Genomic DNA, 14,899 nt, shown 5'->3' on the forward strand with positions numbered 1-14,899 from the left:
AACACTCTACCAGAACCACTCCATCTTGCTTTCATCTGCACTGACAATCGTCACTGAATGGGCTGGATCATTGCATTGCAGAAAAACAACAGCACCAGTTTCAGCAGAAGTATGCAGCTAAATGGTTGGTTTGGTTCATATTCGCCTAAAGCAAACAAAACTGTAAAGATACACAAGTGACAATGACACAAGTAACAAGTTTCAAGATTAATGGGTTTACTAAAAGAGCTAATGTCTCCAGAAATAATCAAAAACAAAGTTCAGTGAACTTAGTTTTATGATTCACAATCAGCCTAAAAAGGGTGTATAGCTGTGTACAATGCAGTACAGCTCTTCAAACAAGGTAAACTGATGTAGGCCCACACAGGATCTACACTGATTGCCATCTCTTCACAATCAGTCCTTTTTACATTCATTCTGCTATCTACAACGTTACAGTATGGCTCAAACAACAAGAATACATCCCAGACTGTATAGCTCATCTGTCTATATCAAATATCGTTGGGAATACTGGCCTTTAACTACTTCCTGGAGCAGAGTCTTCCAGACTATAAAATTGGAAAATACACCTAACACATCACGGTGGTGTGAGTCAGAGCCTCAGCTCGTAAGACTCAGAGTCCTTAGAGCATGTCGTTATTTGTACCCATTGACACCAAGGAGAGGTAATGGCCTTAAACATCCCGAACAACTCAGGAGGCTGCCACAAGTTCAGCTCCGCCGCCAAAATGCCACACGCTTTTATCCCGAAGCCCGATAGATTTGCTTACAGCCCTGCACACCTTAACCTGTGACACGAGTTAAGCAGTTACGCGGCACTAGCTGCCCATTTGCTGCGAGCTTGATCGCGACAGCAGCTGAATAATCCCCCACGGCACTTCTCGGGCACGCACTTGCTCTGAAGGTTACGATGCTGGGTCCAACAGGACCCTTAAGTTTCCCGCCCTCCCCCCCTCCCATAGCCCAGCCGCGAGGTCCGACCGCCTTCGGCAGGCACAAAGCCGACCCCGGCTTGATTCGCTTTAGCTATCGAGAGGCTGCTTACCTTGTGAGACATCGGCAGGAGTCTCAGGTATTCCCATCCCTGCTGCAAAGGCAGCCTGCTGCTCGATGAGCGCGGTCCTCAGCGGAGGGAACGGCACTACCGCCTCGAGAAAAGGAGCGACGGGAGCAGGGCGATTAAGATAACGAGTCGCAGATACAGGTGCTGCGCGCAGAGGCACCTCAGCGCTAATCCCACAGTAAAATGCAGGAGGTTTGCTCAGCGGAGGCAGCTCAGATTACTGCCCTCCTACCAAGCAGTCGTCAGCAGTCCTGACGGACAGGAGCAGAGACCGTGAGGAAAGGGGAAATTTGCTGAGTGAAAGTGCCAGGCAGCTCTGTACCGACTCCCACATTTTCCTGCTCGGGCAGATCTGCGGCCGGAACCTCTCTTGAAGTTCCCATTTTGGGGAGAGAGGATTAAAGATTAATAAGTGTTCTCTGCTACTCAAGAATTATTTACTGTTTCTTTTGAAATTCGCCACCCAAATTTCATCTGAAAAAAAATTGCGAGGGTTGGAGATAAAACCCACAGTGGAGGAGAGGTTATTTGCTTGCCCATCTGTTAGGACACAGTGCGGTGTGAGCGGAGAAGAGCAACAAATCTGGCAAAGTGACCAGAAAATAAGAGATATGAGGAGCAGCTGAAAGAATCAGAGCTGTTTAGTCTGCAGAACAGGAGGTTGAGGGGACACCTCCATGCTCTCTTACAGATACTGACAGGAGGTTGTGGCAAGGAGGTGTTGGTCTCTTTTCTCAGGTGATAAGTGATGGGACATGAGGAAACAGTCTGAGGTTGTACCAGAGGATGCTTGCATTGGACTTCAGGAAGAATTTCCTCATGGAGAGGGTGGTCAAGCATTGGAACAGGCTGTCCAGAGAAACGGTAGAGTTGCCATCCCTGGAGCTATCTGAGAAATGTGTGGATGTGACACTAACAGACATGGATAAGTGGCAGGACTCAGTAGGTCAGGATGATGGTTGGACTCGGTGATCTTCAAGGTCTCTTCCAACCTAGATGATTCTAGAAATTAAATTAACATGCTTTGCCTACAGAGAACAAAATGTTGCATTCCAGGCCAAATAGAACGTACCATCTCACTTCCACTTCACCCTAAACATTTGTTTCTCCAGTTCAGCTGCCACACGAAAACACACTATTCACAATCTTGCCCATAATCTTCACCATCTTTTTTCTACTTCAGTGCTCCCTTTTAGCCCAGTATCACCCTCTTCAGTGCAATTAAGTACTTGACATCCTACAAGTGTGGAAGAGCTGTATCACTCTTTATAAAGAGGGGTGGGTAGGGAATAGTGCCACATAAAACTACTTGTCAGCAGGAGGAACTGCACTCAGTTCCCCAGGCCAAACAGTGAACTGGCAGCGTTTCCTGTATCCACAACAGAATGAGGATGGCGCTTACTGCCTCCGTTCTCCTCTTGCAATTCTACCTCAGTAATTTTTAAAAGCCTGCTAAGCAGCAGACGAAGAAGCAACACTGAGAAGAGTTAAATAGTTATGGTGTGTTTATGCAGGTATGACCTCCCTGAGAATGCTTTAGATTAGTGTTCTGAAGACTGACGTTGTGTCCTTTAAAAGCCAAAGCAGGCAGGAAGCTGGAAAAAAAGGCATTTGGAAAGAAACTGTTCTCAATTTCAGAGCTACCAATGTAGCCGATGTTTTGGGCAGGCGCATACACGTGACAACTCTTTGTCCAACTGCATTTGTGAAAGTGAGGCAGCCTTTCACTACAAACAGGAAGACTTGTGCATATAAAAGGCCAATCGATACTGCCTGTGCAGTTTCTGTTCTTCATTATTCCTCTGACTGAGATACTCCATTCATCTGGCCACAAGGGAGAAACAATACCATAGGATTCGGATGACCCATACAAGCATGTTCATTAAAACACATGAAGTACTTACAGTGACCACTTCACCCCAACGTCTGTTTTACAGCAGTAAATCCCGGGAAACTCCATTTGTATCAGTAGGATTACGTTAGATTTCATTAGCCTTTCCTGACCCTGTCTCTCTTCCAAAGGAAACCTTAGATCCAGCAGTAAAAGCGTGGAAAAGGTTTTGAAAAATTGTTTTATAGTCCAGGGTAATTAGTACAGCTGAGCAAAGTAAATATTTAACCCAGCTAAGGATATGTATACATCAGCACATGTCAGTGCCACGCAGCTTAAGAATCCCTTACAAACCAATCATATTTGTAGTCAGTTCTTGAAATGAATGCCATGAAACTGGAGCTTGTTACAATAACGATGATGACATTTAGTTACCTACACAGCTTCTCCTGCAGCTGCGCTGTGAGGTTGTCACCCTGCAGTCCTGTGCACCTGGGCAGGTAACCAAAGCCTCATGGAAGTCCAGGTATTTGCCCCATCAGCTAAAGGTCAGCCTAGACACAATCCCAGACACAGAAGCAAGGCACAGATCAGTTGGAGAACACATTCTTGCTTGTTTGGATTTTCATACTATCGTGATCCGATCCACCTCTAACTTAATCCATGGGAAATTCCAAGAGGAGGAGATTCACACCCTACAAAGCACTTTGTCCAGAACTGGCAGAGATTTCCCAGATTTTCCAGTGTCACTTTCTGACAGATTAAGCTGCAGCCTGATTGCTGCTTGAAGAAGGCAAACTAATCCAAGTGCACTTGGTGAAAGAGGCAGCTAATGCAGAGTGGCAGTGGCTAGAAATTGTTGTGTTTCTAATACAGTCTCAGGTGAGGGGTCAGCCTTTAATGTCCTATTAGATTGACACATTACGGTAGCCGGCATCTTGTTTTTCAAGGCATTTTCCCACTGTCCCCAACGGTAGCCTAATTCTTTCTTAAAAATCATACCTAGATCCTCTCCACATTTGCTCTTCATGGTGGGAAGTTTGCTAAAAGCCTGGCAGCCCCAAGCTGTATCTAATTAAATCCTAGATATTTAGCCTGCTGCCAGTGGTTTCAAAATTGCATTTTATTCACCTTTTAGCTGTCTGCTCTGGGCTTCTCATTCACCCTTCCTAGTGAGATAGGATCTGCAAATATTGTTATGAATGTGCAGAAAATTCTTCTAATGAAAATAATGTTGCTAGAGATAGTTACAAACTTGGAAGTTTCAGCCAAAACACAGATTAATTTTGATGACTTTATTCACCTGAGAGCTTACTGTACAGACCACAGAAATACTGTACAGATACTGTACAAACAGAAGGTCAGGGCTTTGACACTTGGCACCTATTTGCATCAGCTGAGGTCCTGTCTCACCATGTTAGACTCCAAATGCAAGCTCATTTTTATGTGTGTTTAAAAGATACCCCTTAAAAGGAACCTCTCCCCAAAGATCTCACACAACAGAGCATCAGCAACACCTGGCAGGTGAGGAGCTGAAAGGCAAGGAGACATGCCCGAGGGCATAGTGGAATGCCTTGGAGAAGTTCACATCTGAACATCCACCACAAGACCACCCTGCTAGCTCTTAACCAGCACTAATGCCAACTTTGGCCTATCAAGCTGTCAAGTCTCACAATTTCCACATGCACTAAACCTTCTGTTTTGCTTTTCCTCCAGTCATCATCACTGAGCAAAAACCAACCAGTCTGCAAAGCAGCTCTCTGGAAACACACTCCTGCATTGCTGAAGAGTGGGGTGGAAGCCAATGCTTATTCTAATTAATTTCATTCACAAAACTTGGATTTATTTGACACAATTTTTTGGCATGCTGTCAAATACGACACAAAATTACATTAGTGTCATAAGAGGAAAGGTTTAGTCCAAAGAATTCTTTGAAGAATTGTGCTGGCACTTGGCTTTTTGTAAGAATGCCAGCAGCTTCCCCTCTCTCTAGGAATAACCCATTTTCTCTTGGTCAATGAAACCGCTGCTCAGTGAGGATCTGAGACAAAGCCTTTTGGAGGCTGTGGGAATCTTTCCACCAATTTCCACGGGCTTGAATCAGCCCTGAGCCTCAGATGTCGGCCATACTGACATCTTCCTCCCGTATTTCAGTACTTCCACATGGTCATTTATCAGGTAGAGTGAAAGGCTTTTTTCGTTAAAAAACTGAGAGCAATTGGTTGCTGAAAGAAAAACAATTTTGTAGCTATGGCATGGGCATAAGTACTCTAAGATGTATGAGTTTAATTCCTGATCTTGTCAGAGAGATCTTCAAATGAGTTGATAAGAACCAGATTTGCCTGAGACCACAACACTGGCCATGCTGCAGAACAGAGGCCTGCATATCCCAACATCTTCTCCCTCACAGTGCCTGAAAGCAGACACATCACAGCGACAAAAGCAGACCAAATATACTCACAAATCCAATGTCCTCCCTGCCCCAGGATTTTGCATAAACTGTGGCTGCATAAGCAGGAGGCATCCCCTGACACAGGATTGGTGTTCCCAAGAGATGTTCTCTTGGGTGAACTCACTGCCCACTCAACACATGACTTCACTGTCTTCATCTGCTGCCCCTGGTCTCAGTGCTGCGGCATAATTTCTCTTCCCATGTCTCATCAGTCAAACAAGGGGCACTGGGACAGGGCTGTGCCAAGAGAATAAGCTGAATAATTCATGCCCTGGGGGGAATCTGTAGAGAAGTATGAAAATGAACATGCAGATTACAGTTATAGCCACGGATAAGCTTAATCCTCTCTTTCTGTACAGTTTTTAGCACAATAGGAGAATGAGGATAATGCTTTCTATCCCTATTCCTCCATTACTGGACTTGCATATTGAGCCCAAAGGCTCTCTGAGAAGGAAATTGATTTCAGGCACTGCTAAGTTTGGGACTGACACAAACTACCAGCCATTAGCACTGAAAATAGGACATCAACTCTCTTGAATACTGATCTTTGCTATGTTTTTATCTCTGTGTTTACTTACACCTCACTATAAGGCTGCCACAGAAAGTGAGAAATACAGCCAAATGTCTTTCACTCTACATAAAACATAAAAGCAGGTAAGCACACATCTGTGGACCAGCAAAGCTGGTGTCAGAAGCAGCGGCAGACACACTCTTAAATTTCAGCACCTACCTCAGTGGTGATGCCAGCACCAAGCCCACAGCACCACATCCCCATTCAAGTTATGGCTGATCAGCACGAGCAGAAGGTTTACTCATGGGCTGCTATGAAGAACAGGGCTGGTGGATGGATTTTACTGCAGCAGTCTCAGAAGTGCTATACTGACATGCCACTGCATCCCACTTGAAGCCTCAAGAGTGCAACAATATGTTATGGCAGCTACATACTTTAGGAACAGAATGGACTTCATCTACGATACAATATTTTACATGCTACCTACAGACTTTCTACAGTAGTTTGTGTGTGACAGGACACATGCTAAGAACACACATTTCACATCATGGAGGTACGCAGTAGGTTTTGATGAAGACCACAGACATTTGAGATTTATGCTCCACACAATCTCACTAGCTCCACTGATGCAAGTATCATCAGAACTCCTCACATCACATCCCAGGTGATGTGAGCTGTGTGCCTATGCGCTGGCCTGAACGCTAAGAACTACAAACCAAAAGGGCTCTATAGGACTCCCACATGTCAGCATGTACAGAGTACAGGCCTACATTAGCAATTCTCTGCAGAGAAACTCACTTGCTGTTCCACTAGCAAATTTTAATAGAGCTTTGCATTCATTAACTAAGGCTGATGCTAGATCCAAGAGTTTAAAGAATCTCAGGGTAAATTCTGACCTCAAGTAACTCATCTGAACACCATTTGAATCAATGGAGCTGGGTTACACCCACCAAGAACGCAGACAAACTGCCCACATCAAGTCACAACACACTGATGTCTCAACAAGAATGACTTAACATTTTCACCTCTGTCATTCCTGCACCAGGCAACAGTGAATGCCACAGCAACTCAAAGGACTGGCTTGTAGGAGGGCCTAGTTCAAACAGCATTTGTGTTAGAAAGGGTGGCTGAGAGTTGCTGTCCCTGTGACTGTGGTTGCCTTCAGCATATTTGCAGAGCTGCTACATTTGCCATCATGCCTCGCTGATCTAATTGCTGCTGTTATGAACATGTTGAATGTAAAACTATGTAAACAGTGTGACGCTCTACCAGCCATTCTTGCTTACTGACCTGTGGAAAAGTCTATTTTGGGCAACTGCTGTAGGCTGCTGTGGCCGTTGTAAAGCAGACAAGGCAGTGCACACACACTCGGAACCTTACCTTCAGCTGACACAAGAATGCACAGCGCAATTAGACTAAACTGATATGACTAAAAATGTCTGGGACTTTTAAAAATTGCATCTAACTCTGCTTAGGCACTGAAGATGGGAGAGCAAGCAACAGAAGAAACCAATCTGAAAGCAAGCAAAAGTCTGTATCAGTTAAACAAGTGAGTCTTATTTCTGTAGCTTGTAGCTTTAGTTTTCAAACACGCTACCTCCTCCAGCTGGTTAAAAATCAACTGAGCATCAAAAACTATCTAAGGTAGTTTATGGATGACAGTACACAAGATTCCTACAACAAATTAAACAAAGCAGTCTCTGGTTTCTCGCAGTGATTCACACTCATCATTGCCAATCTTGCAAACCATAAGCAAAAAGATCTCCCCAGCATCAGCCTGTGGATTCTTGAGGGGGCCGGTTCTGCTCAGATCTGCAGTCAGAGGGACTTGTCACCAGCAGTGATATAGAGACATTGAAGACCACCAAGGGAAAATTGTGGGGAGCCCTCTTCTGTGCACTTACCTTGTTGGCACATTCCTGTAGTGTGCTACCAGTGGAGTAACACTTGTTCCTTCTTTCCTGTAGCACACTGCTACCTTGCCCACTGCTAATTTTAAAGGCTGTTTCCTTTAAAGGAAACAAAACAATGAAGCTTTGTACTTTTCTGACATACAGAGCAACTCTCACTCTGGCTTCTTCATGCTTCAGCACTAAGAAGTGTGAAGTAACATCAAGGTTTCCCTATGGCACACCAGATGCAGACCTGAGGCTACAGATATTTAAAAACACACACGTATTGGTTTGTTCTGGAAATGACCAAGCTTGTCATATGCACACCCACCCAGTCTGTTGATCTTTTACATTGCAACTTCACATGCTAACAACTTAACCATATTTACAGAGGATGTAATGGGTAGCCTAATCAATAGGGCTTTGCCCCATTTAATTCCCCTGACTGCACTGCAATTGGCTTTGGTACCATACCCACAAGAACGAAATGCAAACAGCGGTTAGTGTATAGAATTATTTTCTAATGTTGTGGATGGTGTATTTTAGTGACCCTTTCCACTGTCATTTTTTCAGCCACATGTCAATACATTAATACCACTCCCTTCACTGCTAATCAGTTTACTTTCAGCCCAGAAATAATCAGTTAATCACACCTTCTAACAACTCGGGCTTACCGTGGCCCTGTCTGCTCTGGGTTTCCAGGCCTTTTCTAAGATCACACTGATACAGAAGCTACAGAGACAACACTCTGTTAAGGATACGTTAGTTATCTGCAAGACTGTTCAATTCTGACAATTCATCTTTTGCTAGAGATGCAGCAAGAGACACTAACTTCTGGAAAAAGTGAAGCTGCTTCTTTGATTTTGAAGCACTGGATGCTTCTTTCAGAATCACAGAATTGTAGGGGTTGGAAGGGACCTCTAGAGATCATCGAGTCCAACCCCCCCGCCAAAGCAGGCTCCCTACACCACGTCACACAGGTAGGTGTCCAGGCAGGTCTTGAATATCTCCAGAGAAGGAGACTCCACCACCTCCCTGGGCAGCCTGTTCCAGTGCTAATCAAATCTAGGGCCTGCAAAATGCTTGTAATGAGTAAGTTGCTTTTTCTTTTGAATTATTTTTTTATGGGTTTGAATTAAAAATATGTTAACAAAATAAAACTTACTTAAAGACATTGTGTCCTAAACCTACATTAAGCTCATGAGGAAGAAAATAGGATGCAGACATATTCACAACTTCACGTCTCTCCTTCTGCAAGTTCCTCCCAGACGTCAGCAGGATGTTTGCACAGAAGTGAAAGTCAGACTATGGTCCTCATGTACTAACTACTCCGGTACTGCCTATTTACTCATAACCATTCATTTATAATAAGTATCACTGTGAGATGAGTCATTTTTCTCATCTCTGTTTATGTTCCTCTTTCCTCTCATACTGAATTTCCTCCAATTTTCCCTTCACATTCCTGTCATTCTAACTATTTGCATTCTTCTCTTTCATTAAAGTGACCAGTAACAGAATGATGACTACAGGTGCTGAGGCATCAGTACTGAACGTTGCAGATGACATTCCAAGGAAAACAACACATCATTGCATCAAACTCTATTACCAGTTTTTGCTTAGTAACATGTGTATGTTCACTCAGCTGCAATAGGAACTAAAAGCTCAACTTTGTCCTGAAATAAAAACTGAGATTAAGTAGCAACCTGAAAATGCTATACAGGCTGCAAAGAGATATGGAGTGAGTCAAATGTGCTCTGTACGTCATCCATTTGATTTTCTTACTACTAAACTTCTGAACAACAATTCCAAGCTTTCTGTGTGATGTGACGTCTCATATCATCATCATGCTGCAACAGACAACTCTCAAAAATTTTTAATATGAAAAACAACCACTCAAACCTTCAAAAATATGCTGACCTTGAATATGCTTTGGAAAGAACCAAAAACACAGACATCAAGCAGACTTTGCTATTGTTTGCATATGACTTTAAAGGGGTAAAGTCCATACCAGTATGAGCTTGTGTCACTCTCCAAGCAAAAGTTCTTATTAATACTGGAATCACATACTAAAAATTCACAAATGACTGTTCAAAGAGTTTCAGAACTGCTAGTATTGCAGCAAAGAAACCCAGTGCACTTGAGATCAATGCTTATAAACAATTAACAACAATCCCCTAAATTATTTTTAGACAGTGTAGTACTGCAAGACATTTTCTTCTCCTCCATATACCAAACCAATCCTAGATGGAAAGCATACTACCTCCTCCTTTACTAGTCTTAATGGCTAAACTCATTAGGTCTGGGGTAAAGATATCTTGCATATCTTTGGTGCTGTAGCTTTATCTCAAATTTAGTTTGCAAACGTTTGTTCATATTTCACCACACAGGCATCATCAGCCTGCCTGCAGCATCGCCTTACCTGAGATGAAGGCCTCACATGGCTGATGTTCTATGATGAGCTGCTTTCCTTAATTTCTTCTGCACCTAGCTGCATTTCATATTGTTGGAAGCTTTATTTAAAACAGACTCACTTTTCCTTCACTGCTTTCCTGTTTCCCACCATTCTACTCTGGGATCTTTCTTTTATCCCTTCTCTTCCCTTTGGAAAAGTGGAGACAAAATTTATTCTCTACCTTGCTATCAGCTGGCCAGAGAGCTGAGTATTGCCACCTTTATTATTATTATTACACTATGAAGTAAACACTGCTGGCTGATTCTTAATGTTTTCAGAAGTGATCAATTGCATTTAAAATTATCCTTCCACCAGCTACACAAAGGAGGTACCATTCAGTATATGGAATTTTTCATAAGGCCATTGTCAGTACCTGAAGTTACTTCATGTAGACAACACAATATAGCCAGCAGAACATGAAATATACTCCAGAAAACAGAAGGGTGTCTGAGCTGTTCATGCCAGTCCCATTCAGACATCACCCTCCTCCTCCTTCCCCCTACCGGATGCTAACCAGTTGTTCCAACTTAGTGACTCAAACTGACACCTTTTGTTTGGCTAATGACAGCTCCTCAGCTATGCTGATCTTGACCCAGATTCCTCTCTGTCTGAGCATGGAAATTCAGGACAGAGCACTCCATAAAATGATACCAGCTATCACCTAACTGGCACAGAAAAATAACAGCTGTTTGGACATGCCCACAGTGAAAAACGTACAGGAAGCATCTCTGTTAAGGTCTTAAGTAACCCCCAAAAAATTAATTCCAAACATTTATGATTCAAAACAGGCATCGGTTTCTGTGACCTGACCCTAAGATATTCTGCCTGTCACCAAGGAGTCTTGGCATTATTTGTGCAGGTACCGGCACAGTTTGTGCAGCTGAGTGAATACCATCAGACTAACCATGCAAGCATTGCTACTCATTACCAGTTATAAGACTTCTGACAGCCAGGTAAATGGCAGTACAGAATGGCTGAAGAGAGATCACTCATTCAATGATGGTACAGGGGTTGCTGATCAAAAGACACAGGCGAGGTGGCTGATCTACCTGCTAGGTCCTACCCTGAGTACAATATGGATCAGACTGCTCTCTGTCAGCATGGCCACTTCATCACTCATCTGCAGAACATGAAATAGCTTCAAATTCTGCTCAGGTTAATGGCAGTATTTCTGCTGTCACAGCAACGGTGACAAAACAGAGAAAACAAGGCTAGAGTTATGTACAGAATTGCCACATTCTCAAAGGAAGCCCCAGGCATTTTAAAGAATGATGGGGACTGCCTGGAAATCACTGAACGTTTCTGGATTGTCACATGGCAGGTTTGCCGTGGAAGATCTGGATAAGTAGCTCACATACTTGGATATATCAGTGACAAAGGAGTCATAGAAATGTTTGCTGAAAAGAACAAATGTTTGCCCTCCAGCTCATGCCTGTGTGCTTAAAAGAAGGCTATTGCCAAGATCATGACAAGCCATTGATTTTCAGTTAGAGATGTGAAGGGGATAGTAGTGACACCCTATAGGGCAGGAGGGAGGAAGTGTTGTATCTTGCCTACCTGCGAACGACTAGCTTGAGTTTCTTGTAGGACCCTTTAACTAGGGAAATGGCCTCTCTCCTGGAGCTGCTTAGTTGCACCTCATTGATGTTCACCACCTCATCACCAGCCTGCAGCTTAGAAGGCAGGGAGTCTGCTTTACCTCCCTCTTCAATCTGCAAAGGAAAAAGAAAGAAATGGTAAGGCACACCTGCCACAGTTTGGCTGTCGCATGCAGAGCTGAGCATGCATTTCTGGCCAGCCCCAAACTTAGCTCCCTGACTAAGAAACACTGCTTCCCTTTGCAAGATGTTTTCCTCAAGGGACTATACTGCATACAGATGGAAGGCAGGGACTGGCAGCCAAATGAATTCTACCAATAAACATTGTTTTGAATCAGCTGGAGAAGTATTTGGTATTTGGAAGCAGAAAGTACCAACAACACCGTGATGGAACATCTCCTGATGAGGGCACCCCAGACACAAGCCCAAGGGAAAAGGAAGATTAGAAGAATTAAATGTGATTTTCTTGTTCAGGGTCCTTTTAGCGATTTAACTGTCTGACTAACAGCTTCTTGTTTGCTTACAGGCCAGCAACAGAGCAGATGCATAGAAGTGTGACATGCAGCAGCATGTCACTCCATGTGACATTATGTATAAAAGGAAGTAGACGATTTTCATTTTATGAGAAGCTAAGTAGCTTGCCCAAGGCTATATAGTGGTAAAGCTAGAAGAATCCCACACAACTTCCCTCTGTTTTGTATAGCTCACTGAGTACATTGTGCAGTCTTTTGTGAGCATCGATTCTCCATTGACGCACCGGCAGCAATGCGCCAAATCTGCATGCATATGAGTGACTAGGCAGAGGAAAGGGTAACTGGACTAGGATTTCTGACTCCCAGCCTTATGCAATAGTGCACTGTTCCTCCTCAAAGGCAGAGTAGTGTAGCAATACTGAATATTAGCAGAGGGCAAGATTGTATACACTCTGAATATAATGTACTCTGATAAAATCTGATATGCAAAGCACCTGGCAGTCAATGCTTTATCAGAAGGTGCAGCCTGTGTCAGCTGCTGTCATAAGACCCATACTCAGTGGTATCAGACATCTGATGGCACCCAAGAAGTATAATCTCTTCCTTCAGTCCTTCACCTTCCCAGAAATAACATCAGGAGAAAAGATGCATCTGAACTGGATTCAGGCCCTGATTCCACTAGCAGAAGGACTGGTGTTTGCAGAGAGAAGTGAAACTGCACACACACTCTTAAGTCATATCAGGTAAAATACAACTGAGGCAAGACTCAAACACATAACTCAGCACATGTAGACATATTACCCTGGTACATTAGCTTCAGTGTAAATGGCAGTTTCTCACAGGTAAAGCCATTCTGTTGTGAACAATGGAATTCCAGCTCATGCATTTTATAACACTTAAAAGCTGACTTTCACAAACATCAGCTAATCAATTCTCCTTACTCTCTGCACAGGTAGGTAAAAAATATTGTCCTTCATGCTACCAGGAAGTCATTCCACTGATGAATGAGCTTTTTCTTTTCTTCGTAAGAATGGTTAAAACCACAGGAATGAGACTTCACATAAAGATCCTTGTATCACAATTACCAGGAAGGGTGAAAGATGAAACATTAGACCTTGCTGCCAGCATAACTAAATAACAAACTAAAAACGCAGCATGGCCCCAGTTTGTTGTAAAGAAAAACAGGTGGTTACCATTTAAACTAAATTCAATAGGGTGGGGTACTATGAGTTAGATTAATCTGCAACACAGCAGATTTCTTTTTATTGGTTAATGTTTTGTTATCTTAGGTCATACATGGAGAAAGAGCATTACTGGACCAGTATGTCCTTGTAACAAATATCAGCTACTTCAAAGGCTAAGGTACTCACCAGAAGCATTTGTATTAACCTCTGCCTGATTAACCTTATCCTTAAAAATCACCAGTTATATCCCAAAATCATTATCTGTGCTTTACCATGGAGTCATAGACTCAAAGAATCATTTGATTTGGAAGGGACTCTACAGTGTCATCTAGTTCAACTCTCCCCTCATTTATTCTAGTTTTGGAATTCCACAGACTCACTGTCTCAGAGTTCTCTTTGCAGCTATGGGGATTAGACGTTTGTTTTTCTGCTCCGCTTTTTTAGTGAAAATGGGAATTCAGATTCTTCCATAATTGCCATTATAAATAATGTGAAATCCAAGACTTAAGGAAACACTAAAAACCACAGTACTTCTGATAGGATTGTTAACATTATGAACAGCTCTAAAATAAATCTGTCTTTGAACAATGATGTGTCCCTGCTGTCAGTCAAGTTAAAACTAATTTTTGTGCAGGTCTTTGTATGGGGCATACTTACACATAGCAAATGCTTGCTTTTATCTAGGTCAGGATGACCATATTTGAAGCTGCTAAATTGATCAAGTAGAGAAACTCACTAAACTTGTCTCTGAAGACAGGAGCATCTTGAAACAACATGTTGTTAATCAGCATAATTAGCATAGCCTGCAGAAAGGGCGATCATCTCTGGCCTCCCCTTCTGATAGGGATACCCAGAGGCTGTATCAGGATGGTAGTCAAGTGATAAGGCTATGTATTAAAAAATGTCCTGAAAATCCTGGGGTGTGCTAGCTTTGTGGGATACCACCTAGTACCCAAGTATGTTCAACTTAACAATAAATCAATATCTCATCTCTGTGTGTGAGACTGGCTTACTGCACTCTAGGCAATGGATCTGCCTTTCAGACAACATTCCACTTTATCCCTATGCCAGTGGCTCTTAAACTGCAGTTTGCAAGGCTGTGTAGCCACCACAGTAGTGCATTAAAGAATGTCTTGAAGGAAAGTATGCTAGCCTGCATATAGTCATCTACAAGTAATGCCAAAGGTTAAAAATGATCTTATTTGCTCCTGTGCACTTAAACTATTCACAAATAAGACCTAAAACAAGACACACGTTTTATGATTAGAAGCTTTTGATGGCAGCATCAAAGTTGAATTACCTATGTATCTAGAGATAAATGGAGATATGGTTTGATTTGTTTTATTTACAAAGTTATCTCATCTATTAATAATCTGTTAGCTTTCTTGCTTAGGCACAGTTATCTCATCTAACCGGCTGGAGTTCCCTGGATGAAATCCCTGG

At 42.8% G+C, this 14,899-nt stretch overlaps 1 protein-coding gene across 5 annotated transcripts in view; it reads right to left on the bottom strand.

Annotated features, from left to right (window-relative positions):
• Positions 1-14,899, bottom strand: part of SHROOM3 (shroom family member 3) — a 128,507-nt gene that overhangs the window by 77,284 nt on the left and 36,324 nt on the right. For 3 of the 5 annotated variants that reach the window (XM_085546818.1, XM_015861646.3, XM_015861643.3), the window contains exon 1: positions 1,046-1,349. Coding sequence is in view for 2 of the 5 variants with exons in the window: in XM_015861637.3 (XP_015717123.2) it covers positions 11,759-11,913 (155 nt within the window). In the remaining 3 variants the exon portion in view is untranslated. Of the gene's footprint in view, positions 1-1,045; positions 1,350-11,758; positions 11,914-14,899 lie in introns of those variants that run through there. The other 2 variants (XM_015861637.3, XM_015861635.3) reach the window with 1 other exon arrangement.

The sequence above is a fragment of the Coturnix japonica genome, chromosome 4, assembly GCF_054131305.1.
Source record: "Coturnix japonica strain WE chromosome 4, WE-NBRP24, whole genome shotgun sequence".
In the NCBI taxonomy this organism is placed as follows: Eukaryota; Metazoa; Chordata; class Aves; order Galliformes; family Phasianidae; genus Coturnix; species Coturnix japonica.